Source organism: Glossina fuscipes, unplaced genomic scaffold (genome assembly GCF_014805625.2).
Source record: "Glossina fuscipes isolate IAEA_lab_2018 unplaced genomic scaffold, Yale_Gfus_2 1, whole genome shotgun sequence".
In the NCBI taxonomy this organism is placed as follows: Eukaryota; Metazoa; Arthropoda; class Insecta; order Diptera; family Glossinidae; genus Glossina; species Glossina fuscipes.
The window spans coordinates 14360021-14374676 of NW_023998415.1; the positions used below are offsets into that span (position 1 = coordinate 14360021).

Sequence of the window (14656 nt, forward strand, 5' to 3'; positions counted from 1 at the left end):
AATTAAAATAAGACACCATTTTAGCTTGTTTTCTAATTGACTAGGGTCTCGCAGCATAAGAAATTCTATATCTAAAAATAATTTTTATATACCTACTTTGAGTCTGAAGTACAATATGGACTTAAAAACAGTATAGTTCGTCTATGTTGGTTCACAGTCACTTTTATTAAAGAAAAACTACTGTACATTGTTTTTAATTTTTGTTTTAGCGCGAACGCTCATAAAATACGCTTTCTACCCTATCTTGAGGGAAACAAAATGAAAACGATTTAAAAAAAAGTAATCTAAATTATTACTCCACTAAGCATTTTATTGATTCCAAATTACCTTTAGAATTTGCGTTATTAAAAGTATAAAAGTTTGAATCCTAAATACCAACAAAGAAAAAAAAAAGAACTAACTTATCGAAAACATTTTTAAAAATTTTTAAAAAACAATATCAAATCATAACAACAATAATATCAATTGCAATAATGAGCTTAGAATGAGGCGACCAACGGCATTTAGAATATTACAGGCCTTTGAGGCAAACACAAATTATAATAGCTTCTTTTATCCCAAAAATCGGGCCCCTTCCAACCACACCAGCCCTTCGATTGTATGGTATGTAAATCGTCTTCGCCGGTATAATGAGGATCTAAAATAAGGTATTTCATTTCACCACTTTGTAGACAATAATCAACCCCAATTATCGTATGAGCCAAAACTCCGCCGCCGGTCATTATAGGTGTGCCTTGTGTCTGAAAATGCATAACCAACTCGGAACCTAAAGTAGAAAGTTCTGCCCCTGAACTAACATGCAGTATCTTCGAATCAACGCCCAGAAAGCCCTGCAAACACATGCTAACTTCGGTTGAACCTAAAAAGAATTTGATTATTTTACTATTATTAAAAATAAGAAAATTAGTTTTACCAATCCACTGAGATGATCCTTTAAAAGATGGAGGCTTATCACCGATTTTGACCAAATATTCTTGTATTTCTATATGTGTGGGCACTTTCCGATCCGTATACCCCTGTAGCAAAAACCACGAGCATATAGTTTGCAATGATCTGTACGCACAGCCCCACCCTTTATCTTGTATTTGTTGTTGTAGATAATGATAATAGTAATAGTTTCCTTTCACCAGGTACTGTTTACCTTCGGTGACACCGCTTGATTTGACATTCACATGAGTATTAATAAGAGGGCTTTGAGGCGGTAATTCATTTCGAAATATACAAGCGTTTGAACGTCTAAAATAGGGTCGTGTTATCGGCAAACCAAAGTGACGATGTAGTCGTTTACGCTTATCTTGCATGCTGGGGCTACAATCATCTAATCCTTCCAAATAGGAGCAGGATATAAAATGTCCAAATTCCTATAATTATAAACATGTGTACTAAAAAATCAGCTTGCATCTGGAAAACGTTTTACTGTTTTTTAAAAATAAATTAAATTTAATTAGAAGAAAGGATTTCCAGTGTAACCTAACTCATTTCTAAAAATATTTAATAAATATAAGCAAAAAAAACTATCTGCATAAAAAATTCTTAACCCACCTGCGGAAAGAAATTGTACATTTTTGGGGCCTTAAGCTTCTGAAATTCTGTATTTTCCAAACGTTCACTAATGCTTTGTTCACTTAAACGCAAGGCACGGCATATGCTCTCTATTAGTATGTCATAGAGTCTTGATACTTTGGTGGATTTGTTAAGTATGGCCATTGATTCGACTTCAATAGGAATACTGAATTTATGTTCATTAGGCCTTAGGCACATACTCATAGATGGTAAAATTCGAGATGAGCTTTCAGCTTCAGTGACATCACGTGTCTTACAGCGTAATACTGCAATATCGATTATGTCATAATCACTACCCAACGCACCATAAATTGTACTCAATTTGATGTCCTGGATACAAGACTTTTTAGTCTTTACATTTTCCTTATCTTCTTGATTTGTCAATAGAACTTCGCGTACCGCATTTAAAATATCCATTATGAAACTTTCATTAGTAACATTTTGCTTACCGTCCGCATAACTTTTTCCATGAATGCTGGTATTTGTTAAAAATACTTTAGTGGGTTGAATATTAAAAGCCAAGCTACCACCCGACAACATTTTTCTTAAAGCGTGCATTTCATGCTGTACTGATTGATTGGTAGCTTCACAGTATATTGTCCAATTGCATTTAAGACGAGTGAAGCAAAAGTCTCGATATAATTGGGCAGGCATCATAACCTCGTAGGGCACTTGTTCCAATTTGCCATGCATGAGAAAATATGCTTTTAAGCCGACTAAAGTCCCCAACTCACAATGCAACAATATGGGGTTGTCAGTGATGTCAACATCTTTAAACACCTCACTCAGATGAGCTTCAACATCACTGCAATCCCCGAATTTAACCAAGCCACATAAATCTAATTCAGCTGGGAATTTGTATTGAATTTGTTCATAATTTAAATGACCGATAGTGGATTCAACGTTAAAACCCATTAACAAAAGGGTCCCTTCACCATAAAATACACCAAACAAACAACCGCTGCATTGTTGCTTAACTTGTTCTAAACGCTATTAAAAAAACCAAACATTATTCAAGAAAAAGTTTTTTAAGTCAAGTTTCACCTTCAATAAATAATCGGAAATCTTTAATTTAGGCAACATGTTCTGATGATTCCAGAAACAAGCAAATTGATACGTTGGCACACAATTACGGCTGCACCAACAACTTTCCTACAGAGTTGCCATAACAACTAATAGCAATATAGCAGCGCTACCACTCATTTATTACAAATAAAAAAGTGCAGGCCACACTATAATATCATACACAGAAATGGTTTAATTTTTTTAGTCTAAACAATTCTTAATAGCTGCTAAAAGTAGAAGTCATTCTAATAAATTTAATACGTTCACGAATAACTTATTTTATTAGCGGAAATTCCTCTTTATTAGTACGACGTTAAAGTTAGTCCAAGAGAAACAAATCAAAGGAAAAAAAAAATAACGAAATTGAAACCCATTTTAGACGATTTATATAGCTTAAGGCACGATATAATAAGACGTGACTGCTTTTTCCAGCTAATTAAGGGAAGACACAATGATGCATTGGTGCGTTTTTCTACTTAACGACTTCCAAATTAATAAGCACAGTGTGAACTGCGTTACCATATTATTTGGTAAGAAAAAAATAAAGAAATGGATAGAAATTGACACAACATATGGTTAAGGAAATAAAATTAGAGAAAACAAAATAAATGTAAACAACAAATATATGGAAAACAAACGATGAAAAATTTGTTGTAAAAGCGAATAAGATTTTTAATTAGTTAATGAAATGAAGGATTAAGCAAAATGAGTTTAAAAGAAGCAGCTTGACGTAATTAAATAAATCAAAAGGAGAAAAGCTGAAAAGTTTTGATTTGAAACATATATTTTAAATTGGAAAACAAATTGCCTTTATAGCATGTTTTCCACTTTTTATAAAATAACGCATAGTATAAAATAAAATTTCCAATCGTATAATATGAAAAGATTTAAATTAATGCAAAATAATCATAAATTAGATAAGTAGCTTCTAAATTCAAAATAAATTCTCTTTATTTCTTGTTTTGCATTTTTTTTTTCGTTTTATTTATTTGTATACATATAAAATCATGTGATATGCCAATTCCCATAAAATCTTGTAAAAAGGTGAAAAATTAAATTCCCACTCGACCGAGAGCAATTAATCCTCTTTAATTCAACGTTCAAGTACATCTGATATTGCGCAGGTTAATAAAAACGATAATTATATTTTGGCGAAGTGAACGTGAGGAATAGCCACTATTTCACCTGATAATGCGAAACGATATAAGAAGAAAATAATTTGAACATCATAAAATTTCTACGTTTTCTTAGGTACTGTTAACGAAGAAGTTAAGTTTATTTTTTTCTGTAAATTCAATTATTCGACGCAATGAGTTAACTCATCAAACTTCATTCTTTTTAGATATAAGTAGCAAACAATATCAATCTAATGCATATTTACAAGAGAACGACAAACTTGACTAGCGCTAATTCAAGAGACGTTTGAATTGTAGTTTAGTTATATATTTTGAATAATTACGCCCTCTAATTATAAGTAAAAAAAATAGTAGGTAAATGTGAAGCCACTGATTCAAAAAAAGGAAAAAAAAATTTATATATTTTCATTTCCGATTCCTTATTAAATTTTAATGATTCAGACTGCGCTAATAAAATGTTTGAAAATGAATGATGACAAGTTTGATTTGAAACACACGCTGCAAAAATCATGTAATACAATGTTAAGGGCAATCTGGTAATGGGCAGTTACAACTAGTACATCAAGCCAAGACTAGAGCCCAGTGCGCTTGAGTGGAAGAGCTTTGAGAGGCTGTTTGGAGACTTTCAACTATGGGCAGTGAAAGACTTCAATATTCAGGGGTGGTTGTACTTTAGCCGCCCAGCCTTTTTGGAGCGTTGTAATTGCTGTTGTTTTTGACACATTTTAAATTGAATATACAAAAAGACAATTCCACCTTTTCCTTACCTTAACATCATCCCATATGTTTTAAATCACGAATTTTATAGGCAAAGCTCGCCCATAATATATGATAGCATTATATTTTATGGTAATGAGATTAAAGAGTTGCGCCATGTTAATGGTAACCCTAATCATAGAGTAATAAAAAATGTGAATTTCTGGCCACACTGAACACAGAAAAGAAAAAAATTCATCGGCAAATACAAAAACATTTTACAAAAATTATTTGTGTAACAAAAAAAGGAAAGGAAAAGTTATCACAAAAATAAAACAGTAGAAACATTGAACAAATTTTGTGTTTAAAAAAATTTGTGCGTTAAGCAAATTTTAAGCGAATTTTTGTAGACTTGTATAAAAAATAAGGTGAGCGACTAAAACAGAAAAAAGTTTCTTGTTTAAGGAGAAAAAAGAACAGAATAATTAGTGAGAGTGACGCAGCAATAAAATTAAATTTTTAAATTGTAAATGAATGACAGTCTGGAAGATTATTTAATTAAGCGAAAAGGATATTTTAATGTTGAAATAAGAAATAGATGTTTAAATATTTCACGGCAGTTGCGAAGTAGTGGGTCTCTAAAAAACAAAATATCTATATGATTATCAATATGATTTTTATGCTTTTTCTTGAAGGCCTGCATTGACAATAATGACACTGTATTTATAATATCAATAATTTAATGTTATTTTTGCAAAATTTTCAAATAATTTTTTTTAGTTTTTGAAAACTGATGTATAAATTTTCGATTTCAGGTTTTCTTCGTGTTTTAATAAGAAAACGATAAAAACTATTAACCCAGGATTTAGTCGAGGCATTTTTTTTTGCTAGGCTTAAGAGCTCTGTGTACGAACGTTTACCCTATCTCATAAATGTCACATACAACAGCTACACCACCCTCAACGGCCACACCCAGCAGTTCTGCGGTGCGAGCTTTGGCTCTAGAATACAAATCTCTGCAGGAAGAGCCTGTCGAAGGCTTTCGTGTCAAATTATTGAATGAAGATAACCTATTTGAGTGGGAGGTAGCTATATTTGGGCCACCCGATACTTTGTATCAAGGCGGATATTTTAAGGCTCATATGAAATTTCCGCCTGACTATCCTTATTCACCACCGTCTATACGTTTCTTAACAAAAGTTTGGCATCCGAATGTATACGAAAACGGTGATCTCTGCATTTCGATACTGCATCCACCTGTCGACGATCCCCAAAGTGGTGAATTGCCTTGTGAACGTTGGAATCCTACACAAAATGTACGTACGATTTTGTTGTCAGTAATATCGTTGCTCAATGAACCGAATACCTATTCCCCGGCAAATGTTGATGCTTCGGTTATGTATAGAAGATGGAGAGATTCTCAGGTAAGTTACCGACATTTCTACCATACTTTTTATAAAATTCACATTGGATAGATCAATTTAGTTGACTATTTATTAAATGAATTAATATGAACTAGATTTATGTATTTCGGCACAACGTTGCAAACATTTTAAATGATATATTATCTATTCGCCATTTTCAATACTTTTGCATATAAGGACTGTTAAATAAAGTCCTTTAATGTAAAACACAATTATGATCACTTTCAAGGTTATGCAAATGAAATTATTTTAATGGAATCGTGTGAACTAAAATAATCCGTGAATTCCGAAATGCTCTGGATGAAAAATGGTTTTAAGAACATGTTTTGCAAGGTTTTCATCTTGATTTTCTGATATATTTGCAGGGCAAGGATAACGAATACCCCAATATTATTAGGAAGCAGGCTTTGGCTGCCAATGCCGAAGCCAAAAAGGAGGGCATAATAGTGCCGATGACTTTGGAAGACTATTGCATTAAACCAACGCGAAAAGAACCCGCAGAACCAACACTTGATACCAACTTCTACGATGATGATTTCGATCTTGAGACCGAAGATGATTTACCTACAGACGATGATGACGACGACGGCGAGGATGACGATGATGTCGATAATGCCGATGATAGTGGCAAAGGTGAAACTACATAAGAAATCCAAGAAAAAGTTTAACGTGCAAAGAAAATGCTTTCAATAGTGTTTATGAGAAGAAAAGAAGCAGTAATAGCAAAAGATTGTGAGTAATAATATATAAAGCATACATAGTCAAGAAAGAATGAGGAAAAATTTTAAACATATAGCAGCGCGACAATTTGAAAAAAAAATCAGTTTCTTTCCACGCCTTTTTTCTTTTTTTAAAAAAATTTTTCTTGTTTAAATTTAAAAATATAGCATGTTCTTTCGTAATTTCTCTAAACAAAAATATATATAAAAAGAAAAAAGATTATGGATGATTTTTGAAAAAAATTTGAAAAGAAAATGAAATTAAGAAGCCCTCAATACAAAGTGAAATTACTTAGTTTATTTTATTATATATATATATATTTGTGTATATGTAGTATTAAGTAATCCACTTACATGTGTGTGTGTGTGTGTGTGTGTACTAAGACGAAGAGGAAATATTAAGCCAAATCGCCAATAAGAGCACCTTATACACAGTTAACAAAATTCAGAAGAAAGAAAAAAAAAAAAAAAAACCCAAACAAACCGAACCGAAGCGAAATCATAAGCAAATTATTTTCATTATTTTATACTTCGTTTTCATTCGTTTTGAAATTCATTTTAGTATAGAAAGTAAACAAATTTATCGAACATAGAATGTTGAAAAAAAAATTTGGATTTATATATTTTTTTTATCTTCTTTATAAAGAAGTTTTTCCATTCTTTTTTTCTATTTTGCTGTTAAATCGAACATATTTCTATATACACTTATTAGCTAAAAATAATGTAAAAATGTTTTTCAGGCTCTGCTATAAGTTTACAATAACAAACATATGAAAAATCTGCATATATAAATCTGTGTAATAATTTTATTTTTTATTTTAATAATTTTTTTATTTTATTTTGTATCTAATGAAATATTTATTTAAATTAGTGATGTCCTTACATTATTACAAACATCAACAGGAACAACAATCTAATAAATAATGTTTAAATGCTCTTAACAAGAACTATTTACTTTGACTGAAGCCAATTAATCCAAATATTATAATACATTTTTTCATAATTAATATAACAATAATAATAAAAAATAAGGCAAGGCACCTATTAAAAAGCCAATAAAATAGATGATAGAAAATCCGATTTTCCATAAAACATATTTTAAATTTGTACAGCAAATCACTTTATAAAACAAATCTTTTTTTATTAGACATTGAAAGTGTTTCATTGAAAACAGCGCCAAAAAAAAAAACGTCTTTTTGTCCTTGGGGCGAATATGATAGACTAAATGGTATTTTGCTACTTATTTTTCAGTTTAGCGACTTTACTTGTTTCTATGGAATTGGAATATAACTGCGAAGAGTCAAAACTTACGCGTTACATAACGTTCAAAAAAATAATTATTTCGTGCAATCACTTTTGTGTTTGCGTCCTGTCATACACGTTGCCTTTCATCTACATGAATGAAATGTAAATGTTTCCCCCATTCGTCTTCTCAATTATTTGAAAATGAGATTTTCATTTAATATCCGACCTGACCTTGACTAAAACTTAAAACGCTCAAGCATGCAATTGAATTTTCATCGAAAAAGTCAACGAAAACTTTGATTTTTGAATGTAGCGCCATGAAACAACGGGCCCCGGTTTGAAGCGACGTGGTTTTGAATAATTGCCATATGCTTACCATTTGAAAAAAGCCATTGGAAGAAAGAAAGCTCTTCAATATTATTTATATTATATTTATTTCATGCATAAAACACAAGAGCCCTTCTTTAAACAAAATTTTTTCTTAATTACTAACGAAAGCTTTTTTAATACTTGCCGTCGAATTTCAAGTCTTACATGGCATCGAAGTGAAAACGATGTGCTTCTTGTAATTTCTCTTGTTTATCTTCACGTTTCTCTTTAATATATAACACTAGTATAATCAAAATGATAACCAGGCAAGTACCACCCAAGGCCACGACGCTCATCAATATCAGTTTACTGGGTGTTACAAACAATTGAGCTTTCCAGCGTTGTGGATCTTCTAAAGGTTTCGGTACTACAATAATTTGTGAATTAGGTATCAATTGAGTCCAAGTACGTGATTTTGAACCTAATCCCACAGTTAGCGAATCAACAAAATTCGGTGTACGACCCAAACCGAATATGGTATATGGCAATTGTAAAGCAAAATAAGAGGATTGCGGTAGTTGAACAGAAGAACCACGTTGAAAATCGCCTTCCTGTGTAGTAGTGAAATACGTTATACGTGGTCCTGGTAAATTAGTTCCGTATGTACGTTTCTTTCGGCCTAATGCTGTCCGCATAGTGGGATTTTTTTTATTAGTTAGACTGGTAAGTACAATAACTTTTACAAAATTGGCATCATAATCCAAAGTGTTGCGGAATGCTAAAGGTCGATAATTACCAGTATTGGATTTTTCTATTAGTATGACATCCAAGACTCCTACAGAAAGAAAGTTAAAAAAATATTCAAGGATAAAAGCAAATTAATTATATAACTTGAAAATTTATATAGATATTTGTAAATTCAAGTTCGTCAAGTATTCAATCATATTCCTACTAGTTGATAAAAGCGAAAGAATTGAAATCACCGTAAAAAAACTTTGAAATTATATTGAAGGAAAACTATCTATATAAGTATATAAAAATGTGTCACCAGAAGACAAGTAATGTAGATCACTGACAATTACTACTTAAACAGTTAGCTACTGGTTTCTTGTTTTATGGCAAGGACTTGACTTAAATTTTTTTATTCGTCAGTATTCCTATATTCTACAAAGGCAGCTTCTCTTTAAATATGCTGCTATTTTAAAAAGTCCCATCTATAAATTTTTTTTATTTTTTTTTTTTGATATAAATTCAAAATTGTTCATAAATAAAATCCGACAAAACATATATTACATATATTACATAGTATTATATATTTATTTTCCCGCCTGTTCCTACCAGCGAAATTTGACGAATCGAAAAATAGCACATATATTTTTGAGAGAATTCCAAAGAAAGATTTTCAAAATTCATGTTCTTTCTGCGCAAAAGCGCACTTAGAAAGGCTAAGAAGCCACAAAAATTGAAAAGAAAATATGTTTTCATCAACAATTACGAGCTGTAACGAACGAATGTCTGAATATGTATTAAATTTCAAGATGCGAAGATGCTTTTGATTGTATCATATTCAAAAATTTAAATATAGATTTTTTTTACATAATTCTTTCTTAAATTCTTACCGTCTTGATAAAAGTCGTAAAAAGCTCCCGCTACTGTGTTCTCTCCTAGAGGACTTAGAGCATTCCATTTCACCTCGTAAGTACGTTTCAACGGGGAATTACACATCTTACAGGGTACATTCTCCAAAAGAAAAGTTTGTCTTTTATGTGTAGCTCCAAATGTTTGCAAGGTCATTATTAAATCTGGATAACCATCCATATTAAAATCACCACTTCTTGCGGTTATAGTTTTTAAATAAACGTCATTTTCCTGCGGTGGGACAAATCCCCATGATACAGCTTGGGGATCCTTGAAATTCACATGTATATCACGAAAACTTTTGCCATCATGCACTAATATTGTAGAGTTAGCACAATCTTGAAAACATATAGGCAATATGACATTTTCCACGCCCTCCAATTCAAAATCGGAAAATACAGCCTGACCCCAAATGGGTTTGGACCCAACTATTGGCAGATCTATAGTACGGTTGAAAGTAAAGCCTTGCTTTTCCTCTGGATCGGCGCCATTGCGACCATGCCATACTTCATAGTGCTTGTCTGTTTGCACCAACAAATCGGCTATAAAATCCCCATTTATATCTAGATAAGCGTTTGCGTTAGGTATACGCATTTCACTTGTTGTAGACGTTTCATATATTGGTTCGGCTTGACTAATCTGAAGGGGAGGTTCACGTGTTTTATTAAAAATCCAAAAGGTTCGGGCGTTATTTTCTCTAACACCATACAAATCAATAATCATGTCACGATTATAATCTATGGCCAAAGGTTCGCCTTTAGTTTTTAAAAGAGGTTCATGTCGTTCGTCAGTACAATTAAGTCCGTCCGAATCACCCCAATGTATGTATACATTATGCACATCATTCTTTGAGCCTTTTTCTTTTACAGTAACCAAAACATCCATTAAGGCGTCGCCGTCATAGTCGCCAGGTACGACACTAGTGATTATATATTTTTTATAACTACAATAAAAATTTGAAGGCCGAAGAAACGGTTCAGTGTCCGCTCCTAGAAAAAAAAAATATTTTCAAATAAAATATGGCTTCAATTATATGTCTTTCTTTACCATATAAAATCTCTAACACTTGCATATTATTGCGTATTAGAAACACATCAGTTAATTCATCGGAATTGAAATCGCCAAAGGCAGCTACAATGCCTTCACGCACTTCACCAAAAACCTGGGGCGTGACATCATTAGCTACGCTGCAATTTAACCAGACTGTTAGCAATAAGCTTGTTAGCCAGTTGATAATTTCCAGAAATTTTGACATTTTTCACATCGATTCTTTAAAAAAAGTTTTACATTTTTACTTCGGAAAAGAGAAAAAATCAATGCTCTCCTCCACTATAAGAGCAAATCGTTTTCATTTTTAATTGAACAAATTTTGATTTATTTATATTAATTTAAAGTATATTTTAGTAAGACTTTTTAATTTTAATTAGTTTATCAGAACTTTCCTTATAAATTTGCAAAAATGAGTCAATCTTTCTTTGTTCAATCAATTAATGTATGGGGTAGAAGCGATTGTTTTTGTTTTTGGACACAGGGATGTATTTTAATGGTAAATTATTTAATAAAGTTTGTTTTGCCGCTTTATTGTCACGCTAAAGTATAGCTAAAATTGATTTACAATTTCAATAAACGTGTGTAATAAACATAGCAAGGCGTTAGACGTACTTTAAATGCAGTTCAATGGACACTTTTCTAAATGCTGAATTTATCTATCACGAAAAGTTGCAAAAATGTAGAAAAAACCCAAGATCACTAAAAAAAAAATCGGCCCAAATTGCGATGAATTGCTAGCTGGTAAAAATAACAAAAAGTTAACTCGCCAATTTCAATGAAACTTAGCCACTTTTGAAAGCTCAAAGGGTTGAAACATTTGACAGCGAATATATCAAACTTGGAAAGAAGGATTTGATTCTTTTATATGTTATTTAATTTTAAAGATTGCACAGTTGTTTAAGTTTAAACAATGTGTATATGTAGACATACATATATATAATTTAGAAAATGCTTGGAATGATCAATTATGGATGTACGTCCGATTAAGTTTGAGGAGAGAGAGAGCGAACTTTACACATAATCGAAGAGAACCTATAATAAGTGAAATTCATTTCATTTTTAAAATGTAAGAGATTGTGCATCTTAGACACTTAGTAGTGCTGTTACATTCGTTAGCCGTCTTTTGAATTACATTTGATTGTTAACTGTTTCGTTTTCATTATTTATATATGCAATAATTATGTTAAAGGTCTTTTAATAAGACATCATATAGTATTCCACGTTTATAAAACAAGGGCACTTCTTTGTTTTTAAGGGCAGGTATATATATACGGTAAGGTGCGTACAATAAAAACTAAATGTAACGAAATGAAATTATTCTTTGCTTTATCGTTTATATCAGCCCAAATTAAAGATTTTTAAATTTTATTTCGTTGTTTTGCTTGGGTGCTTCTCCTTGATATTTTCCAAGCTTATGCATTCTAATTTTCTTCTTTCATAATAAAGTCATAATATAAATCCAGTTTAAAATGCAGAACAATCTTTAATCGCTTCTAACTTACCCACATTAGATTGTTTTTTATTTTCTCTTTTAGTATATACAAATATATATATGTACAGAGGCATGCTGTCAGAACAAATATTTCGCCTTTGTATGCAATCACATTTGACTGTTTTGTAATGATAATAGCATCCGCAATAACTCTTATAAATGATGCTTATAGTATATACACAGGTCAGAGAAAGTTAGCCGAAACAATCTACAACATTTTTGCGAAAATATGGATTTGGCAATAATAAATGTACAAAAGACATAAAAGCTGTTAAGCACTCTTTACAATGTTACAAAATACTTTCCATCTCATCAATTAAATTGTTTTTCCTTAAGAATCTATTATTTTCTATGTTTTCTTTTTGGTAGAATCTGATATGAAGTAAGAGATCTATTGCTTTTCTTTTTTTTCTTTTGAAAAGTATACGCCAACTGTATTGCATACAATTACGGATAAAACACATTAGAGGCGCTTGCACACATCGTGCATTACTTCAATTTGGCAATACATTAAAAAAGTAGATATATAGCTTATAGTTTTGCTTAATTGTAACAAAAACATATCGTTTTAAAAACTGAACATATGAGTAGATTTCCTTTGCATAAACATTAATAAAGCCAGAAATTTCTACCAAAATTTGGTCATTTTCTGTTGCTGTTCAAAAATTGACGACAATTTTTTGTTTTAGTGTCTTGTGTTTTTTAGTGTTTTTTAAATTGCGATAAATTCCTATATATTTAATTCCTACTTAAGGTAATTGTTTGCCCTATAAATAAGCATAGTAATAAGTGATGGCTACATCGATCGTTTCTATGTGCTTTCGTCGGAAGTGAAATCTTAAACAAATATTTAATGTCGTTTTGCCTTCGATATAGAACAATTGTTGTTTAACTGAACAAAGAATTTTCTTTTAGAGGAGAGAATTTTATGAACTATTATAGAGAAAATTAAAAAGTAAACAAATAAAAAGAAAATAGCAGAATAAATAACATTTTACCCTTTGTAATAAGCAAGTTGGAAATTACCTAAGATTGGACGAAAAGAGATGAGTTATTACACCATATTTTTTTTTATATTTTTTTTTATTAGCAAAATAGTGAGATAAGTTGCAACCTTAAGTAGAAATTGATTTTCCTAGAGGAAACTAGCTGAAAGGAAAGAGAACCGTGCTGCAACACAATATTGTAATAAACGAAGAGCATAAATCTGTATATATTTATAGTTTTTTATTGTTGTGCAAATAAATGATAAGAATGTTCTTTTAATTAAATGCAAAAATAACGAATGACTGATATATTATGTACGAGTTTGCGAATATTAATTAAATCCGAATGAAAAACAAATGAAAAATTAAATCTGAAAAAAATCAAGTGTTTCAATAAAAAAAGAATAAGAGTTGTGTTGTATATAACTAACGGCAAGTCCATTATTCACCTATTGTCTAATCATTGCAATTATCGGTTGAGTTAAATAATTTTTGTCATTCGTCATATGAAATGAATATCGTAGGAGATTATGAATACAGCTCCAAAGATATGCTTGGCCATGGTGCATTTGCTGTCGTCTACAGAGGACGTCATCGTAAGGTAAATTTTTGTTATAATTCCAGAGACAGGAAACTCGGAGCAAAATATTTTCCCACAACATGTGTTTAAATCTTTTGTATAAGAGAAATAAATATATATACATAGGAAGTGTTTCGCCATAGGCCGAAGAGAAAATGCGAGAGATGTAGTACAACGAAGAAATAGTTCATTAATGATAATATTAGGGTAGAGGAGTCACTATATTGTTGAATGTGATAGCTTTCAGAAAAAAGATCTATTATAATTTATTTCTTTTTTTTTATTTTACATAAGAGCCGGCCGTTTCTATAGTTGTTTTTTTATTCAAAATTATTTATGCAAGATGTAATTGTATTGTTTTTAGCTAAGCGCTTGTCACGATTCCTCAAATTGTCATTGATTTAGAAGTCGGCATATTCGGAATTTAAATTGCAGAACGTCATTGGTAGATACACATGCATATTATTCATTACCATTTTGCGTTTTATTATTTTCTTCTTAATTGGTTTCTGTTATTATTATAGAGTTTCTAAATAAGCAAATAGTGAATAAGAGAACGAGAATTTTGGTAAACTGCAAAAAAAATAAATAAAAAATAAAATAAAAACAAGTGCTATCAGACAGACAATTGAGAAAACGAAACGAGTAAAAGAAAAACGTATTAAATAAATATGTAGTATGGAAATAAATAAACGCATGAATACAGTACTACATATATATATATATATATATATATATATATATATATATATA

The 14656-nt window shown here is 31.0% G+C and overlaps 4 protein-coding genes across 5 annotated transcripts in view; 2 read left to right on the top strand and 2 right to left on the bottom strand.

The window, feature by feature from the left end:
* Positions 1–280: 280 nt before the first annotated feature.
* On the bottom strand, positions 281–2714 carry LOC119631298 (probable Ufm1-specific protease 2). The gene is made up of 4 exons (XM_038023373.1): positions 2608–2714; positions 1543–2553; positions 914–1361; positions 281–859 (listed from the first exon to the last, which is right to left on the bottom strand). Exons 1-4 carry the CDS (start codon positions 2644–2646, stop codon positions 504–506), a joined length of 1854 nt encoding a protein of 617 aa, XP_037879301.1. The 5' UTR covers positions 2647–2714; the 3' UTR covers positions 281–503.
* Positions 2715–4846: 2132 nt separating this feature from the next.
* LOC119631368 (ubiquitin-conjugating enzyme E2 R2) lies at positions 4847–6696 on the top strand. The gene is made up of 3 exons (XM_038023509.1): positions 4847–4888; positions 5276–5884; positions 6250–6696. Exons 2-3 carry the CDS (start codon positions 5393–5395, stop codon positions 6529–6531), a joined length of 774 nt encoding a protein of 257 aa, XP_037879437.1. The 5' UTR covers positions 4847–4888; positions 5276–5392; the 3' UTR covers positions 6532–6696.
* Positions 6697–8274: 1578 nt separating this feature from the next.
* On the bottom strand, positions 8275–11319 carry LOC119632245 (T-cell immunomodulatory protein). The gene is made up of 3 exons (XM_038025052.1): positions 10843–11319; positions 9777–10784; positions 8275–8992 (listed from the first exon to the last, which is right to left on the bottom strand). Exons 1-3 carry the CDS (start codon positions 11048–11050, stop codon positions 8379–8381), a joined length of 1830 nt encoding a protein of 609 aa, XP_037880980.1. The 5' UTR covers positions 11051–11319; the 3' UTR covers positions 8275–8378.
* Positions 11320–13203: 1884 nt separating this feature from the next.
* LOC119632695 (serine/threonine-protein kinase unc-51) overlaps positions 13204–14656 on the top strand; it is a 23382-nt gene continuing 21929 nt past the window's right edge. Inside the window, exons 1-2 of one of the 2 annotated variants that reach the window (XM_038025734.1) lie at positions 13204–13292; positions 13428–13924. In XM_038025734.1, the coding sequence (XP_037881662.1) occupies positions 13835–13924 (90 nt within the window). In that variant the 5' untranslated portion in view covers positions 13204–13292; positions 13428–13834. Of the gene's footprint in view, positions 13925–14656 lie in introns of both variants that reach the window. The other variant, XM_038025735.1, reaches the window with a different exon arrangement.

Bases quoted from the DNA above. Each gene is read 5' to 3' on its own strand.
- LOC119632245 (XM_038025052.1), bottom strand. From the start codon at position 11,050: ATGTCAAAATTTCTGGAAATTATCAACTGGCTAACAAGCTTATTGCTA. The intron at 10,785-10,842 runs GTAAAGAAAGAC...TTTTTTTTCTAG, and splicing joins AGTGTTAGAGATTTTATATG to GAGCGGACACTGAACCGTTT. The intron at 8,993-9,776 runs GTAAGAATTTAA...TTCTTTCTGTAG, and splicing joins TTACGACTTTTATCAAGACG to GAGTCTTGGATGTCATACTA.
- LOC119631368 (XM_038023509.1), top strand. From the start codon at position 5,393: ATGTCACATACAACAGCTACACCACCCTCAACGGCCACACCCAGCAGT. The intron at 5,885-6,249 runs GTAAGTTACCGA...ATATATTTGCAG, and splicing joins GAAGATGGAGAGATTCTCAG to GGCAAGGATAACGAATACCC.
- LOC119631298 (XM_038023373.1), bottom strand. From the start codon at position 2,646: ATGTTGCCTAAATTAAAGATTTCCGATTATTTATTGAAG. The intron at 2,554-2,607 runs GTGAAACTTGAC...TTTTTTTAATAG, and splicing joins TTTCCGATTATTTATTGAAG to CGTTTAGAACAAGTTAAGCA. The intron at 1,362-1,542 runs GTGGGTTAAGAA...TTATAATTATAG, and splicing joins TGTACAATTTCTTTCCGCAG to GAATTTGGACATTTTATATC.